General features: G+C 40.9%; 1 protein-coding gene across 1 annotated transcript in view; it reads left to right on the forward strand.

The window, feature by feature from the left end:
- The first annotated feature begins 12,768 nt into the window (after positions 1 to 12,768).
- Positions 12,769 to 19,752, forward strand: part of LOC117485243 (zinc finger protein 420-like) — a 30,268-nt gene continuing 23,284 nt past the window's right edge. The window contains exons 1-2 of the mRNA XM_034133789.1: positions 12,769 to 12,782; positions 13,670 to 14,346. Coding sequence (XP_033989680.1) covers positions 12,769 to 12,782; positions 13,670 to 14,346 — 691 coding nt within the window. The remainder of the gene's footprint in view (positions 12,783 to 13,669; positions 14,347 to 19,752) is intronic.

The following is a 19,752-nucleotide window of genomic DNA, read 5'->3' on the forward strand; positions in this document are numbered from 1 at the left end:
CAGGGCCGGACTGGGACCATAGGTCAGGCCGGGAATTATACACCCAGCCAGGCCACTACCAGTTTTTTTTGGGGGCGTTTTGCGTTTCTGCCCTTAGTGATAGCCCTACAGTTTAAATCTACTATAGAAACATATGGACATAGGATATTGTTAAAAAAAAGTGTGCATATGTATTTGGGAACCTATCCATGTGAACATGTTTTATTTGGGGGTGGACCTCAAATCCTAGGGGGGGCATGCTCCCCCGGGAAGATTTGTTTTTTATTTTGGAGTCAAATGCATCAATCACTTTGAGTATAGGCTACTGATATCAGCTCTGCTTGCTCTCAGGAAATATGTATCTGCACTATCTCGATGCAACCCAAGCTTCTTTCATGCTCTTCCATTATTTGGTGAACATGCTTCCATGCCTGCATGCCTCCTTTAACAAAAGCATTGTCACTGGCAGGCTTGGCAAACACGAGACACAGCGAGCAATATAGAGAGTGCGATGATTCACAGTAAGTTAACCATTTTCTATTTGTCCCATCCTTGCTGTGGAATACTTTGGGAATGGCTTTCTTGGAAGTTTGTTGTGGGTGGTGGGCTGAGGGCGAGCAAAATAATCAAAAGGCCTCTGTGTGTCAACTTCCTGTGCGTCTCTTTCGCTGTCTTTCTCCTCAGTTGCAATTTCCCTTGTGCTGGACCCTGAATCTTGACTTGTCTTGTCAACCTCCTCAGCATCTGCTGGTACTGAATAAGAACCAGCATAAGGATTAAACTCTGATCAATAACTATATAGTAACTTATTGAGAGAACATGAACATAGCTTGCTTATACTGTTGTCATTACATTTCCTTTGGTTTTGTTCAGTGTTTTCATAGTCATAGCGAAACAGTTTCCTCTGTACCTGCCCGTTCTGTCCACTGAGCTCTGCCTGCATCTCTCCCTCAGGGTCATCACCATCAGCATCATCTGATAGTGGAACTGAATAAGGAGAAAATGTAATCATTACATTAACAACTATTTATGAAATAACATTATTCAAGAACATATATTATACAACACTTATTTTATCACTTAGTTGACCCTGTATTTGCATGGCCTATAATACCATAATGATTGTCTCCCCTTTAGACAACATAACCATCTCAAGTTATTCACTCACAGTATGAGAGGTTTGTTGCCCCACAGTTAGCTGCAGTCTAACGGTTATATTACATATATTTGCCTTGAGTAACATTAAGGACATGTTTGGGTTTTTTGTAGCCTTACAGTCTCCAGTCACACAGGGCCTGCCACTAACTTAGCATTGGACTGAGAAACTGTTTTGTTGACAGCCGATGTGCACATCAGGCTACAATATAGAAAGAAATGTGGCTCATAATGTTCGCTAACTTACTTTCTGCTTCGTCATTCTATACCTATTATGTTCTTGCCCTCAGTTTCAGTCGGTCCAGTCCACACTAATGTAAACAGCAGCGCGCTGATCTCGTGAGAAACGGAGAGTGGAACAACCAATCACATCTTCATTATTCTCCTGAAATTTAAATGTGCCCATTCGCTATAGTCTGACAGGTGCGTGGTTCTCACTGCGCCTCATACGTGCAACTTTGAACACTTCAATATATGCCGCATTAATTAATGGATTTGGCTGCAGTCACCGCATCTGGGCTGAATTAAACACGTATTATTTTAGTCCTGTGTGTTTATTAGAGGCCATGTCAGCAGGCCACATCATATTATGCCAGCGTTGCGTTCACAAGACATACAAGCCACAAACTGGCAATCGAAACATGCCACAACCTGAGGGACAGTGAATGAGACACAGACACACCCATGGCCATGGAAAAGATTGCTTGTGTAAAAACTTAAGTGGTTTGAGGCAACGGGTTTCCACGCGAATTTCTAGTAAAGTCAACTAGGCCGGCTAAGAGTGTGGGCTCTCACATGTACTGGAACAGAAAGGGCTGCTGAGTCGATTTCAGAGCGGATTTCGTAAAGGGCGGTCCACAATAGATGCTTTAGTAAGAGTGAGTAATGATGTGGAAAAAACATTGAAAATGAAAGAGATAAGGGCAATAGTGTACTTTGACATTGCAAAGGCGTATGACTCTATGTGGAGGGATGGATTACTGATCAAATTGAGTAGAATGGGTATTGGAGGGAGAATGTACAATTGGGTAAGGGCCTTTTTAACAGACAGGACATTTAGAGTAAAGGTTGGAGCAGATATTTCCAATTATTTAGAAATAGAAAATGGTATTCCCCAAGGGAGTGCAGTCAGTCCAATATTATTTAACATCATGATTAATGATATATTTACATGCTTAGACACATGCATCCAATCGGCTCTATACGCAGATGATGGGGCTATTTGGATGAGGGGAAGAAATGCCCCATACGTAATGGAGAATATAGCTAGAGCGATTAAAAAAGTGGAGAGGTGGTCATATAACTGGGGATTCAAAATGTCAGAAAGCAAGTCATGCTACATGGTATTTACAAATAAACGCAAGATTGATGGCCAACAGCTAACACTATGATCGTCCAATGACAAAGGTGAATGAGTTCAAATACCTAGGATGTGGTTTGATAGCAAATACACATGGAAAATGCATATTAAACAAGTGGAAACAAAATGCAAAAAAGTATTAAATCTATTACGAGCTGTAGCTGGATGCAACTGGGGCGCAGACAAACAAGCATTAATAGACATATACAGATCAATGATGAGGTCCACAATAGACTGGTTGTATAGTGTATGGAGCAGCAGCAAGAACATTGCTTTTATGATAGAATACAATATAAAGCATTGCGGCTGTGTATTGGAGCAATAAAGTCATCCCCTATCAATGCAGTTCTGATAGAAGCAGGAGAGACACCTCTGGAGATCAGAAGAGAGAAACTTGCTCTGTCATACTGGGTCAGGGTTCAAGGAAGTGGAGAGGAAAATATCACAAACAGAAAACTACAGGATTGTTGGGAATATGCAAAGTTCCAGGGGCGTGGGTTTGGCTGGACGAGTAAGGAGAGAACGAGGGCATGTGGAGTGAAGACCATCACGTTTGCCAAAGCAAGCCCATTTAGCCGTGTTCCCCCATGGCTTTTCCCAGAAGTAAACATATGTGAGTATCGTAGAAAGGAAAAAAGAGTGGCAAATAAATGAAGTGGGAATTAAAACAAGTATGTACCTGAATGAAAAGTACTACAATTACCTCAAAATGTACACAGATGGTCCTAAGAACAAGGAAGAGTGTGTTGGAGTTGGTATATACATCCCAGACTTTAAAATATCGATCTCAAAAAGAGCGTCTGATCAACTATCAGTATACGCAACACAAATGCTGGCAGTAATAATAGGATTACAGTGGGTTGAAGAGGTCAGACCAGATAGGGTGGTGATATGCACAGATTCATTGTCCATATTAAAAAGCATACAGTCAACAACTGCCAGAGAAGACATTCTCATAGAACTTAACCACAGCCTGTCAAGACTTCACAGAGGCGGTATGGATCTGCAGTTCTGCTGGGTGCCTGCATGAGGGGGTGAAAGGGAACGAGTGTGCTGATAAATGAGCAAAAAGTGCACTCCAAAAGGAAATAACATTACAGTTCAACTTGGAGAAGGAGAAGGAAAAGCAGTCATTAAGAAGAAAGGGATGGAGATCTGGCAGAAAAGGTGGGAGAAAGACCAGAAAGGCAAAGAGTATCATAAAGTTCAAAAGACAATCACAATGAATATTTATAAAGAAAGAAACAGAAGGGAGGAAATCATGATAGCTAGACTCAGACTGGATCACACAGCATTGAATGGTACGCTGTATATCATGGGGAAAAGTGAAGTTTTGAACATGTTAAAGAACATGTGGAACATATCTTGTTACATTGGGTCATCTATAAAGCTGGAAGAGGACAACTAAAGGCTAAAGTTTTAGAGGCAGAGAGGGAATGGAGTGTGGTTGGTATTCTGGGAACAGAAGGAGTAAGAGCTACCAGAAAGGCACTGTTTACCTTTCTGAGGGAAACTGGGGTAGGAAAAATAATGTAACATTAGGTCAGGAAAGATCATAGATTTTTATTTTGTTTTGTTTTATTTATTTTATGTTATTTGTTGATTTATTTATTTTTTGTTTAGATCATAGATAGATACGTCCATGAGAGATGGAATGATATGATGATTCAATCACACTCATGTACAGTAGGTGGCGGTATGCACCTTTAAAGTTCTTTGCAATCCGCCAAAAACCGAGAGAAGTCGAAGAAGAGGTGAGTGGATTAGACACCCGGGTTGCATTCGAATAGTCCATTTAGCTTAGGAACCTTCCTAACGGAGTGAAATGACCCGGAAGTCCCTCAGTGGCAGCCATGATAAGTGCCGTTCGAATTCTCTAAATTAAAAGGAAAGGAGGTTTCAAACTTCCTTTATAACCTCCTTTAGCTTAGGAACCACTGGACCTCCCTAACCGAAAGGAGAGGAGAAAATGCTGCCCCACAATGCCTTGCGGCCGCAGCATTTGCCGTCACACAACAGTCGGCCGTTCACGGAAACAACCGATTATGAACGAGAAATGATATCATGAAAGTTACGGTGCTTATTAAGCATTTTAAAACGTATGTGGTAAGTTGCCAAAGTGCTTTGTTTTGAACGTTCATCAGTATTATAATTAAAAAGAGAAATATGAACGTTAGTTTTTACTGAAATGATCAAATAAAGTCAACATTTCACAGTCTTTACTGAGCTGTGTGGGGTTTGTTCAACTTTTAAAAGATGTTTGAATGGTGATATACACAGTGATAGATGTTAAGGACTAACCGTTATAATAAATACATTTGTATTGATTTTAAGATCTTTTCATACAATCATACGTATTGGGATCATTTGTATTAATGTGGACCGGAGGGAGAGGGTGACGAGCATAAGTTTCACTTTCCTTTTTTATTTCAATTCCAACTTTGGTCATGAAGAATATGTTTCTCTGTTGTCCCCGTTCATAAAGCATAAAACAACAGCATCAGAGCACGGTGCAGAGTCTCTAGATGAGTTTACAGTAGTCCCTCGTTCTTATTAAACATCCATGTTGTAGTCCGCTGTATAGAAAACTGTAGTTGCCATAGTTTCCCCACAGCAGCAGACGCACATTTATGACGTCCGCTGGCGCATCATAAACACGTCGGATAGTGAAAGTGCAGTCGGATTCTCTAAAGTACCGCAGTCTCTTCTCCTAAATCCTTTTGAATTCTCCTATCCACTATCCCTTAACCCCATGACGTTTCACTCCGAGGTCAAGGAATAGACGATAGGGTTAGAACTTAGGAGCTGTTTTTTTGGAGTATTCGAACGCAACCCCGGACCCTTTCTCATATCATCAAATGTCCCTCCTCGACTCCTCGACTCCTCGGTCCTCCGGTAGTGACCCGGAAATGAATTTTAGCGCGCCATGTTGAAGGACATCTCATTTCTCTAAATGCACATTGAGGACCGAGCATCGAGCGTCGAGGAGGCTCTCTGGAGGAGCTATAACCGAGGATACACTGATGGGTCCTCCACGGTCCTCCACGGCTCCTTCGTGGATGCATTTCCGGCAACAGAGATGTTTCAAAGAGTCGTGACGCACGGCCGGACTTATCTCAGCCAATGACATTTCTGCATGCATCCCCCGGATATTATTGTATTAACTGCTTTCATCGCGACGCGATGTTTACAGTGAGAACAGCTGTGAGGCCCGTGCAGAAAGCAGAGCAGTGTGTATAATATATATCATATCACTCAGTATAACAGGCCTACTCTCTTTATTTGCTTTAGTTTAGTAGATATCTACAAACAAAGTCGATATTTTTCTAAAACCATTTAGTGCTTCACATAATAAAATACACAACGGCTGTAGCCTGATGATATGCTTTAGGAGCTGTAGGTGCGTGTGTGTGGTGTAGGTGTGTGTGGTGCAGTGTGTGCGTAGATGCAGCGGACAGACAGGTCTCAGTTGGTTTGGTGTCCTCTGCTTACTTGTAATACTTGTAAATAAAACTTTTGGCCCGTCATTTATTTCCCTCATTGTAGCGACCAGAGGGGGGGGGGGGGGGGGATATATCCAGTCTCTGATAGTGTTACGTTATTATGAGAGTGCTCTGTTTGATTCTAAAATTGTATATATTTATATAAATATATACATATATGTGTGTGTGTGTGTGTGTGTGTGTGTGTGTGTGTGTGTGTGCGTGTGCGTGTGTGTGTGTGTGTGTGTGTCTGTGTCTGTGTGTCTGTGTGTATGTCCGCATCTGTAGCCTGTTATTGTCTCATTATACCGCACTGTGAATGAATTAAAAGTAAATATATAAGTCGTCATGAACACATCTGTCCATCAGACAGAGGGCTGCTGTGCCTCCTGTCATCATTAATGGACGTCTCTTTAAAATGACCGCTCAGAGGAGAGGAGTTCTCATTTCTCTAACCGCCTGCTGCTTCCCCTCCTCTCTCCTCGGCTCCCCTACTCGGCTCCTCCGCTCGCATCTCCTGTGGGCGGGACTAAGTCTCGAGGATAGGAGTCGAGGAGGGGAGTCGAGGAGGGACATTTGAAGACATGAGAACGGGCCCCGGGTTGCATTTGAATAGTCCATTTAGCTTAGGAACCTTCCTAACGGAGTGAAATGACCCGGAAGTCCCTCAGTGGCAGCCATGATAAGTGCCGTTCGAATTCTCTAAATTAAAAGGAAAGGAGGTTTCAAACTTCCTTTATAACCTCCTTTAGCTTAGGAACCACTGGACCTCCCTAACCGAAAGGAGAGGAGAAAATGCTGCCCCACAATGCCTTGCGGCCGCGGCATTTGCCGTCACACAACAGTCGGCCGTTCACGGAAACAACCGATTATGAACGAGAAATGATATCATGAAAGTTACGGTGCTTATTAAGCATTTTAAAACGTATGTGGTAAGTTGCCAAAGTGCTTTGTTTTGAACGTTCATCAGTATTATAATCAAAAAGAGAAATATGAACGTTAGTTTTGACTGAAATGATCAATTAAAGTCAACATTTCACAGTCTTTACTGAGCTGTGTGGGGTTTGTTCAACTTTTAAAAGATGTTTGAATGGTGATATACACAGTGATAGATGTTAAGGACTAACGTTTATAATAAATACATTTGTATTGATTTTAAGATCTTTTCATACAATCATACGCCATACCTGCCAACCCTACCGATTTGGGCGGTAGTCTACCGCTTTTGACATGTTTCTACCGCCTACCGACTTAGCTGACTCTCCCTACCGATTTTCAATCTTCCCAAACTATAACAAATAAAAATGACACTACATAGACACTGGACTCGACTTTTGGCGGACACCGTTTGCAGCGTGTCTGTGATCCCATCATACAAACAGTCCTCTGTGTTTCAGTCGATCGCGAGATGTGTCTAAAAATAGAACAACAATATTCTGTTTTATCGTTAATGTTCTATAACATAATCTTCCTGTGCCAGAATAATGCACTTGAACGCATCAAAGCTTTGTGATTGGCGTGACCCCATGTATCGGGGCGTGGCTGGTGGGCAGTGGGCACTAGTTTGCTGTGCAGTCCGCACACACAAGACCACAATTATGGCAGAAGCAAAAGAGCCCCAAATATATAATTTTCACTCCGAGTGGGGAGGATGATTATTTTTGTATCTATTCCAATTCAAAGTCCATCTGTCTCATCTGCAATGCGAGCGTGGCTTTATCGAAGAAGGGTAATTTAGGAGCGGCATTTCAAAACAGTGCACAAATGCTACGAGACGGAATTCCCTCCTAATTCTGTCCTACGCTCCCAAAAGGTGAGGGACCTGAAAGGACAGCTAAATGCACAGCAGTCCATTTTCACCAGGCCCAACAACAAGAGCAAGGCTGCTACCATAGCATCTTATCGTGTCAGTCACGTTCTTGCGAAACACATGAAGTCTGTCAAAGACGGCGAAGTTGTGAAATAAGCATTCCTGGAGGCTGCCGACGCGCTTTTTGGAGACAGTAAAAATAACAGTAGCATTTTAACAGGTTTTTGATATAATAAAAACTCAAGTTAGATACCGTTATTAATCAGCTGTACGTTTTAGTTTGTTTGAACTTATTCATTATAATGATTGTACAAAATGGTATAAGAATGCAAACTTTAAGATCTGTTCTGTTTAAATTGATTATAGTCTATTATCAATTCAGGTTAAGAAACTAGTGTTGCTTGTATCCTATTTTAAAGGCATTTATGTTTATACTCTACTAAAATGCAACAAAAAAAGGGTTTGATTCTATTAATTTTGTCTTTTTTATTGCACTTTGGCAGCAGATTCCTGTGTAGCTTCAGATCTGAGTTGTCTTATTAGTAAGTCTAATTTATACTTTTGTAGCAACACTATTTTTATATAATGGCAAAGAAAGGGTTCAGAGTCTTTTCTTTTTTTCCTGTGTCATATGTGGCAGCACTGTTCAATGTTTCTTGAAAACATTACCCACTGTAGTATGTGACGTGTGAATAAACTCCAACTCTGTATCAACAACACTGTTGTGTAACTTCAGTTAAATACTTGTATGTGTGTAGATTAGAAAGAGGTAAGATAAAGGATATGCAGTATTTTATGAAGTATTAATCGTACAAAGGTCAGTTTTATACAAGTAGAAGTGTGTATTTACCTGGTAGTAGGCTGTCAGTAATGGCTACGCCTCTCTATTTGGACTGGTAGATCTCGGCAAACTGGCAACTTTAAAAGTAGCTCTCGGTTCAAAAAAGGTTGGGCACCCCTGATCTACAATGTCAAGGTTCAAGGTTCTTTATTGTCAAACTAACATAGCTACAGAGTAATTATGTTGTTGAAAATCTTATGTCACAGGCTTCTCCAACAATGCAACTGAAAGAGGACCAGAAACACATTAAAAATATAATAAAATGTGGAGACTTTGGGATATTTATCTCCCATTCTTTTACTTTTCGGGCATTTTACAGACCAAACATGTCGTTGATGTCACTGTTTACCAAACTACCACTTTTTCTGAAAAATGCATAAAATGATGCAATATATGTTAAATACATGGTTTATACATGTAATTACTGGGGTTCCATTTCTTCTGATTACCTAATTTGGGCGTGCACATTTGCCGCGCGCAAACCTACCTCTTTTGGATTTGGAAAGGTTGGCATGTATGATACGCATTGGGATCATTTGTATTAATGAGGACCGGAGGGAGAGGGTGACGAGCATAAGTTTCACTTTCCTTTTTTATTTCAATTCCAACTTTGGTCATGAAGAATATGTTTCTCTGTTGTCCCCGTTCATAAAGCATAAAACAACAGCATCAGAGCACGGTGCAGAGTCTCTAGATGAGTTTACAGTAGTCCCTCGTTCTTATTAAACATCCATGTTGTAGTCCGCTGTATAGAAAACGGTAGTTTCCATAGTTTCCCCACAGCAGCAGGCGCACATTTATGACCTCTGCTGGCGCATCATAAACACGTCGGATAGTGAAAGTGCAGTCGGATTCTCTAAAGTACCGCAGTCTCTTCTCCTAAATCCCTTTGAATTCTCCTATCCACTATCCCTTAACCCCATGACGTTTCACTCCGAGGTAAAGGAATAGACCATAGGGTTAGAATTTAGGAGCTGTTTTTTTTTGGAGTATTCGACCGCAACCCTGCAGAGGTTTCATTAAGTGTATTTACACCAGCTTAGTTTACAGTTAATCAGGAATCAGAAGTGTGAAGGACCAGGGTACGCAAAAATCAGGAATGCAGATTGAGGTGCAAAAATAAGGATTTTATTTACCCAATATATGTACAGTTTTAAGATGGGTAATAAAATCAATTAGGTTTAAACAAAAAGGTGTAGATATAAACATACACAATCTAGCATTTAACGCATAAACAAAACGTCACAAAAATGGGTGACATCCTGTGTGCTCTTCTGCCCAAGAGCAACTCACATACCCCCCCTCATCTCCACACTGCAGGAATGTATAGCCCTACTGGCCAGTCCATTGTTGTGTGCAGGGGGGACAGGCTCTAAAAAAAGGGTGGCTTAAATGGAGTGGCCTCTTTAAACACCCCTCAGGGTTTGAGAGGAATGGCGTAGTCCAATTAGCTGACACATCTATGAAGGCAGGTGTTTTCCATCAGCGCAGCCTTTGGCCAGGAGCAAGGTGAGCTGTAAGACACTGACAATATGATTACACACAACACAATTAACAATAGATATTTTAAACAATATTGCGTGCACTCAATCTAGCAAAAACAAAGCTGTTTCAAATCAATGTGTCTGTGTATGTCTGATGTAAACAAAAGCATAACCTTTAGGATGTGTGTTCGTTTGTGAGGCTTGTAGCCCTCACAAGAAGTTATCTTATTTAACACAACAGCTGTAATCTTGGAAGAAAGAGACTCACAAAAAAACTTAAAATGTGTGACAAAAATAGTCTCAAATTATCTTTAAATAAAGGCTAAAAGCCATCGGATAAGAGCTAAAGTCTAAAAGCTATTGGCTAACAGCTAAAGTCTAACAGCTATCGTCTAAAAGCTATCGCTAACAGCTAACGGCTAACAGCTACAGTTATTATTCTAGTTCGGCTCTGGGTAAGTAACAGTTTATTTGTAATGCTCAGCTGACTTTATGTTAGTTATTTATTACACCAGTTGTCTTTAAGACAGTTTGAGTTGTTGTGTTGGTGCTCTTTACCATAGATATGGTTTTAAATATATGCTAACTAGCTTATTAGCATCGCCACTCACCGTGACGTAGCATTTTTCCCATTGAAATGAATGGGGTTCTTCAGTTAGCAGCTAACGCTAAGCTAAGCGACGGTTTAGCTCATTAAAATATATAAATATATATACTTTATTTAAATAATGATTTATCTTAAACTGGGAAATGATTGTGTCACAGCAGAAGTGTTTTCAGGCATTACACGAGTTAAACATATTTAAAAGATGCAATAAGATATAATAATAATGAAGCATTAGCAGCAAGTTTACACACAGGACACATGACTAGAGTATCTAAAGAATACACAATATACAGAAAATACTGTATACATGGAGTACATTAAACAGTCTCACTAGCTAATGTTTGCTTTCTGTGTTAACTTAGTGATAGTTAATGACACAGATAGCGTTATAACCGTGGTTCAAACAACCATTAATGTCATTTTCTATGTGAATAAAGTCATTTTAATGAAATAAAAGTGAACAAACTGTGAGCTGTAAATTAGAATGTAAGTTGCTACACAGATTATGAAGAATTATATCTAAATATTTGTATTATATTAATAATAATTTAATAATAATAACTTTTTATCGTAATGGTTAAAGTCATTTGCATGTAACGTTAATAACTATCTGACCTTTCTACAATTTTCTCCTCTGCTTAGCATCACATTGACTAAATTGATCAATTTGGAACATGTTTACGTCACAGCAGCATAAGACAAGGCACTGCACATAATGTGATAAAACACTAAATATAAGCAATATAAGTGTGTGTCTTTTATTCTCATTCAGGTGGAGGAAATACCTTAATTACTTTCTCTAACATTATTTATCCCACAGTATACTCATAAGTTATATGCATACCGTTTAGTTTGAGTAAACGCTCCCTTTTTACCTTCAGCATATTGTTTTAGTACGGTAACTCTTCTTTATTACCGTTAGCATACTGGTTTCTGTTAGGTAACTCCTTTATGTTACAGGATGAATCCTCAGTTTATTGACTTGTTGTTTCTAGTCTCCTCCTGACTGACAGAGTCCTGGAGCTGTGAGTTTCTCCTCTTCAGTGAAGCAGCTTTATTACTGTCTCCTATTGTCGCAGACAAAGTAGCATTAAATGGAAATACTCAAGTAAAGTAAAAGTACCTCTAAATAGTACTTAAGTACAGTACTTGAGTAAATGTACTTAGTTACTTCTCACCTCTGCTATGAACCTACGAAGTAGCTGTAGATTAGTTTTGTTGTGTCTGTCGGTTGCATTGAGTTGTCTTGTTTTGTGTCAGCTGTAGTTGTGTTGATTATTTCAGAGACCCAGCTGGAGAAGGAGAGCAGCATGGAGGAGAACAAGGAGACCCCTGGAGCTCAGGTCAGTGTGCACTTCATCACAATATATTCCTAATTCCAGCGTTTCCGCCAGGCGGGCGTCTTGCCGTCATTTGACGCCCTTATTCAGCTCGGAACGCCCTGAACTCGAGCCGAGGGCGTCCAAAAGAGTTTTTATCGCTTGAAATGACGAAAAGGACAAGGACATCCCTCTGTTGGAGGGGCAAAGGAGTCTGGTGGGATTCTTTTCGGAGTATTGAAGATCGTTTCCCCGACATCGGCGGTGCCTGCCACAGGACAACACGGAACGTGCGCGATTTGGACGCGATGAGCGCGGAGCTCGCGCGTGAACTGAGGCTCCGTGATAAACTGTGGTAAAATGACTCACTAAAAAGAGCCGGAATTCCCATCACTAACGTAAAGAGATAGTATCTATAAGGGATGGAGCCACCTCCCCCCCCTCCCCCCCCCCGCTCTCGGGGTGGACGCCCTCTCAGCCCTGGTCCACGTTGTTGCGCAGGTTTGTGAGAATGATGGATGGAAGTGGTGGCCGGCTGGTGTTTCTAAGCGGCTCCCGAGGGATGTCATCCAATAACGAAGAGCACAGATGGCTTGGTGTATTCGTAGGAGGCCGATCGCATTGTAGCTCTAGCATAGCCTCGCGGCTGTAGCAGCGTAGAGGCCGGGGCTCCTCGCCATACCTGTTCGTGCTGTCACTCAGGTGTGTCTTGGAAAGTTGTATGGCCAGACATGGTCTGCAGAAGGCAAATGTAATCCACAGGATCAAAAGCATGGTCTCTGAAAATGATGTTTCATAAAGACACGACAAAGTTTAGACAATAATTAGACCAAAAAAAACACAAGACGAAGACGGTGACAGGATGCCGTCTCCCTCTGTCTCTTGTATACCAGAGGTGGGAGTAAGTCATACATGTGCAAGTCCCAAGTTACTGGGGTGAGAGTCAAGCAAGTCAAGTCATACGAGTTTACCCCAGTTTAGACGGTGGTTATGAAAACTAGAGTTTTATTTTCCACATTAACAACAATGGAGAGTGGGGCTCTGAAATCATAAAGTGTGTGTGTGTGTGTGTGTGTGTGTGTGTGTGTGTGTGTGTGTGTGTTTCTATAAAACAGCTGCGGACAGCAGATACTGTGAGAGTCAGACATGAATACATAGGTCAAGGCAGACTGGTTCACAGACTCTCCTGTTTTGCCGATCCGGTGCTTGAACAAATAACTCTACACCCCTACACAAGTCGAGTCTTTTTATCAATGTTAGTCAAGCAAGTCTCAAGTCAAAAAATATGCGACTCAAATCATGTGACTCGAGTCCCCCACCTCTGGAATATACTGTGGTTAGAATGTTGCTGTATCAAATATAACCCAAACAGTTGATAAGTAGTATTTTGTTAACTCAAGGTTTATACTAAGTGAGTTTTTATTGTGTTAACTTGTGTATTCATGCTTTTTAGATTGACTTTCTCTCTTTCTCTGTCCGTCTGTTCTAGAAACCGAAAGGAAGAGAGAGACGTCACAGCTGTCAGCAATGTGACAAATCGTTTACAACATCTGGAGATTTAAAGCGCCATCTGCATATTCATACTGGAGAAAAACCGTACAGCTGTGAAGAGTGTGGGACAACTTTCACTAGATCAGATACTCTCAAAATACATCAACGTATTCACACGGGAGAAAAACCGTACAGCTGTGAAGAGTGTGGGACAACTTTCACTACATCAGGTCATCTCCAAATACATCACCGTATTCATTCTGGAGAAAAACCGTACAGCTGTGAAGAGTGTGGGACAACTTTCACTACATCAGGTCATCTCAAAATACATCACCGTATTCATTCTGGAGAAAAACCGTACAGCTGTGAAGAGTGTGGGAAAACGTTCACTACATCAGGTGATCTCAAAATACATCACCGTATTCACACGGGAGAAAAACCGTACAGCTGTGAAGAGTGTGGGAAAACGTTCACTACATCAAGTGCTCTCAAAATACATCAACGTATTCACACGGGAGAAAAACCGTACAGCTGTGAAGAGTGTGGGACAACTTTCACTACATCAGGTGCTCTCAAAATACATCAACGTATTCACACGGGAGAAAAACCGTACAGCTGTGAAGAGTGTGGGACAACTTTCACTACATCAGGTGATCTCAAAATACATCAACGTATTCACACGGGAGAAAAACCGTACAGCTGTGAAGAGTGTGGGACAACTTTCACTACATCAGGTCATCTCACAACACATCACCGTATTCACACGGGAGAAAAACCGTACTGGTGTGAAGAGTGTGGGAAAACGTTCACTACATCAAGTAATCTCACAACACATCACCGTATTCATTCTGGAGAAAAACCGTACAGCTGTGAAGAGTGTGGGAAAACGTTCACTACATCAAGTGCTCTCAAAAAACATCTTCGTGTTCACAAAGGAGAAAAACCATAGTGGTTTTAAGAGTGTGGGAAAACTATGAGAGCCAAGCTAGCTGTTTTCTCCTCCTGATGTCCTGAGAGCTGTAGTTATATTTTAAGAGTCTTTCTGAATTGAAGTCTCATTCAAATAAAGCTTTTTTCATTCAAATGTGTCTTTTCTTCAGTGAGATATCTTTATGGTTTTCCTTATGACTTGAGAGTCTGATTTTAAAAGTGGTTTAATATTTCTGAGTCTGACTCAAGCAACTTAAATGTTTGCTTTTGGGCAAAGTCATCTGAGTGTACTGTGCAAGTAATTTGGCACTCTACCTTTGTCCCTATATTTAGATAAACAAATTAATCCCCATTATTGCATTTAATAATTCATATTTCACGACACACTGTTACTGTAGCACTGACCACTTTATTGTATAAAGTGCATTCAATTGAAAACACCATAGTGTTACAGTTAAATTCTGTACAATTATAAATACAATTATGTACATAAAAGTATTTACATATAATAAATAGATAATTAACGCCTACAATATCAGAGAAATTAGAATGTAACAATTGCACTGATGGCTCTGTGTGTTTTTTGTCACCAATATTATATTTTAATTTGCACTGCCTCCATGGCTATGGTTATGGCATGATAAGAACTGCTCTGTATTCCTAAAGTTTGACCTTTCTGGCAAAATATTTAATTGATTCAGTATAAATGATGGCAACAGCATAAACTAAGGTAAACACAGGTAAAAAAGCTCAAGTGGATACAAATCAGATGCATGAAACACATTCACTTTTGTAGATCCCAGGATTTATTTGTCATCAGCAGGTATGAATCAAATGTTAGGGTATCAATGACTTCTTGTAAACTAACATTTGTTGTTATGCAAGTCAACAACAACGAGATCTCACTCCACTGCAGAAGAAGAACAGGAATGATCCAGCTATTGAACCCAGTTGGATTCTTTAGGACTTTTTCTGAGCAACCATTCACCTTCATTGATTCAGTATAAAGGATGGCAACAGCAACAACATAAACACAGGTAAAAAAGCTCAAGTGGATACAAATCAGATGTACAATTATGTACAGGGAGGCTGTGGCGCAGTGCGTTGGTGTTGGGATCAGGGGAGCACAGGTTCAAACCCCACTGCAGTCAGCATGTCGTTGTGTCCCTGGGCAAGACACTTCATCCCACAGTATTGAGTATGTAAGTCGCTTTGGATGAAAGCGTCTAACAAGTAACATGTAATGTAATGTACATACAAGTATTTACACTTTTTACATTAATGACGTACATATGAATGAAAACTATTTACAATATACATCAAATATAAAAGTCGACATGAAAAATAAACTTCACCCCAAATTGCTCCTGTGGGGATTGCCCACAGTATTGAGTATGTAAGTCGCTTTGGATAACAAGTAACATGTAATGTAATGTACATATATTTACAATATAATAAATATAAAACTCAACATGAAAAATAAAAATGATAACACAGCAAGTTGAAAAACATTTAAATTACTATTTACAATATTTACATAGCAACAGGCCATTGCTCCAACTCGTCAACAACAGCTGTAAAATGTTGGTAACTGTTGTAGACTGTGTTCTCCAGACCCTTTGATGGAGACATCCTCTTCACAGGGCAGAAGACTTTGGCCACAGCACGTGCACGACGGCAGCTTTTGAACCCGGACACTTTGGCTCCTACTCCAAAACCCGGTGCTGGATCCTCTCGTACGCCTTCAAGATAGTGGTCTTCTCAGGGCTAGTGTGAGAACCCTGTGGTGACTTCAACCACAGCAGTTTCACCAGCGTGTACATAAGCCTGTTGTTCATTGCACTAATGTCCTGTTGTGCTGGTGCGTAGCGAATGCCCATCTTCACGCGCTGTATCACAGCAGCATCGACAAGGTTGTGCCGTTTAGTGCGGCAGTACAGGGTGTTGCCCCAGTGCGTTCTGTACAGCTGGTTGAACTTCTGCTGCTGTTTGTCGTGGTCCTCCACTGCATTCCAGGCAGCCAGGATCGCGTTCCTCTGCTCGGTGACAAGGGACAGCTTGTCATCTGAGCTTGGGAATTGCTTATCTGCAACCTGGAATAACACGTAGGACAATTTTGAAGCGTACCATATTTGTATGCATAGGCCAATTGAAAGGATTAATGTTCATATTTGACATGTTCTATTTCAAGAGGATTAATTTGCTTTTCTTCCAGTTCCTACGCTTTTTTGCTTTTTATTATTAGACGTGTATATTATTGTTATTATTAATGAAAGCGACTGCACTTGTGTACCTGGGATCATGTGAGGCAGAGACTTGTATTGTATGTCTATTAACTTAACATGATCATATGCCTCGGAAATACTTGTTTACTTAAATGGTGATCAAACTGTTTTGAGACCCACTGAGATAACTAACTAAAAGTTAACTATCTAAACACTGAGAGAGTCCTTTACCTCACTGAGCTGACGTTATCTGACAGGAGAGATCTACAGTTAGTCTAACCATTGAATATTATTATACTGTATACATGTTTTTTTCAGTACAGCTTAACCATGTAGCACATATGTACAATGTGCACATATTGTACTCACACTACCCCACTGCATTCCTTAGATACTCTATTGATATACTGTATTATTCCTATTTTATTTCTACGGGTATACATACTGTATATTTCAACCATATTCGATGTAAATATTGCTATATTTGTAATGTTATAAAATATATTACTTACACTCTGCAGTTGTTAATTAGCTCAGATGCTTCTAGGACTTGTTGGTGTTGGGCGGCTGGCCGATCTTTGACAGATCCGCGAACGACACGTTGGCCGAGCCTCGCTTCACTGGTTTGGCCTGAAAAAGAGAAAGAAAGAAACAAAATGTAAACACACACACACACACACACACACACACACACACACACACACACACACACACACACACACACACACACACACACACACACACACACACACACACACACACACACACACACACACACACACTTCTTGTGCTTATGTCCCCCCATCACCTTCCAGACAAAACAATTTACTCTAAGTTACGGGAACCTCTCACCTTCTCACAGGTGCGAGCTCTGTGCCCCTCGAGAAAGAAAAACCTCTCACTTTCTTGCAGTAAATGCCCCTCCATTACTGATGTTTTGAACCAGATGAAGAGGAGATTGAACCAGACATAGAGGACGATGTCTCAGAAATGGAAGACAACAGCGATCCAGATTATGAGCCTGACCAACAGTCAACAGACCAGGAAGAGGCCCCTGAGGGAGAGGCCCCTGAGGGAGAGGCCCCTGAGGGAGAGGCCCAGAGGGAGAGGCCCCTGAGGGAGAGGCCCCTGAGGGAGAGGCCCCTGAGGGAGAGGCCCCTGAGGGAGAGGCCCCTGAGGAAGAGGCCCCTGAGGGAGAGGCCCCTGAGGGAGAGGCCCCTGAGAGAGAGGAGCCCTGAATATTTATTTGTCTCTAAATGTTCATTGAGGAAAACAGTATCAGTGTCTTATTTTATATTCATCACAGTGAATGCAGTGAACGCTGAACTTGATGGGCCCACTGGTGGGTCCGGACCATATACTCTAGTTGAAAGTACACAATGAAACACTGACTTGCTTGTATCAAATCAATACATCCCATACATCATTGGAACGGGAAAAATCTCAGCTACAACACCAACTGAAGCATTTCCATCTCCAGTAAACACAGCCTACATGGCAAGCATTTTTATAATATACAGTAATGTACAGTAAGCACTATGTTTGAACTTACTGCAAAATGATAACATGAAATTCACCCCTGGTGTCATTATGTCTGCCACCCATTGATTCTACTTGCTTTGACTGTTCAAATGAGATGTCAACCATCAAAATGGGATAAGGGGTTCCAGAGATATCACTGTGCAAAACACACGCATGGTCTTATTTTTATCTTGGTTTTATGGAAATTATAGATAAATGCACCCCTACGTACTTTTAGAGTAAAGGGACGAGACAATCCTTGGTTTTCTGCTGAACTGTCCAGTCTCCTACATGAGAGAAACAAGGCCTGGGCAAAGGCTAGGAAATCAGGCTCAGAGGTAGAATGGCTGCGTTTTAGGCAGCTAAGAAATAGCTTCACTTCACATGTCAAAAGTGCTAAGTCGAAGTACTATTTGTCAGTTACTACAGAAAACCTAAATAATCCTAGGAAATTTTGGAAAGCCATAAATCGCTATCCACCGGTGAGATCCGAAATGAGCTACCTCCGTGCATTACCACAACATCTGGCTCTATATCGGACAGGGCTACTATGTTAAATTGTTTTAATGAGCATTTTGTGTCCTGCGGTTCTATGTTTGATTCTGTGACTAACTCTGCTTCTGTGAACACCACAGTCGGTGACTCTGAACAATGTGGTCTGGAAAACCCTTTCAGTTTTACTCCTTTTACTGTAAATGTTGTTCATGAAGCATTATCTAAGTTAGATCCTAAGAAACCGGCCGGCCCGGACAACGTAGAACCTTTCTTTTTAAAGATAGCTGCAGATTTTATTGCTCCACCTCTCACTACTCTTTTTAACCTCTCCCTCAGCACAAATGCAATTCCTAAAGTATGGAAGTCAGCGTATGTCCTGCCACTACTAAAAGGAGGGGAGGCAACTGTTTTAAATAACTATAGGCCAATCTCGAAATTGTCAGTTCTGGCTAAGGTTCTTGAACGCCTAGTGAGTGAACAGGTAAAGGAGTTTTTATGTACAAATGACATCCTGTCTAAACATCAGTCAGGCTTCAGAAAGCAACATAGCACCATCACTGCCACAATGAAAGTGGTGAATGACATTACAAGTATTTTAGATAAAAAGCAGAGTTGTGCAGCTCTATTTATTGACCTTTCCAAAGCGTTTGATACCGTCGATCATCACATCTTAAAGCAGAGGCTACTCAGTATTGGCTTATCCAGCCATGCAGTGGGGTGGTTTGTGAACTACCTCTCTGAAAGGTCCCAATGTGTTCACTTTGATGGGCTGTCTTCTGAGTGGTTGAACATTGCTAATGGTGTTCCTCAAGGTTCTGTTTTAGGTCCACTTTTATTCTCCATCTACATCAATAGTTTAGGTGAAAATGTGGATGAAGCTACTTTGCATTTTTATGCGGATGACACCGTGATGTACTGTGCAGGTCCCTCCATTAAGGAGGCGGTTGTTAAATTACAGGCTGTTTTTAACATTATTCAGACTCAGCTCTCTGAACTAAAGCTTCTTTTAAATGTTGAGAAAACCAAGGTAATGCTCTTTTCTAAAGCTAAAAA

Source organism: Trematomus bernacchii, unplaced genomic scaffold, assembly GCF_902827165.1.
Source record: "Trematomus bernacchii unplaced genomic scaffold, fTreBer1.1, whole genome shotgun sequence".
NCBI lineage: Eukaryota > Metazoa > Chordata > Actinopteri > Perciformes > Nototheniidae > Trematomus > Trematomus bernacchii.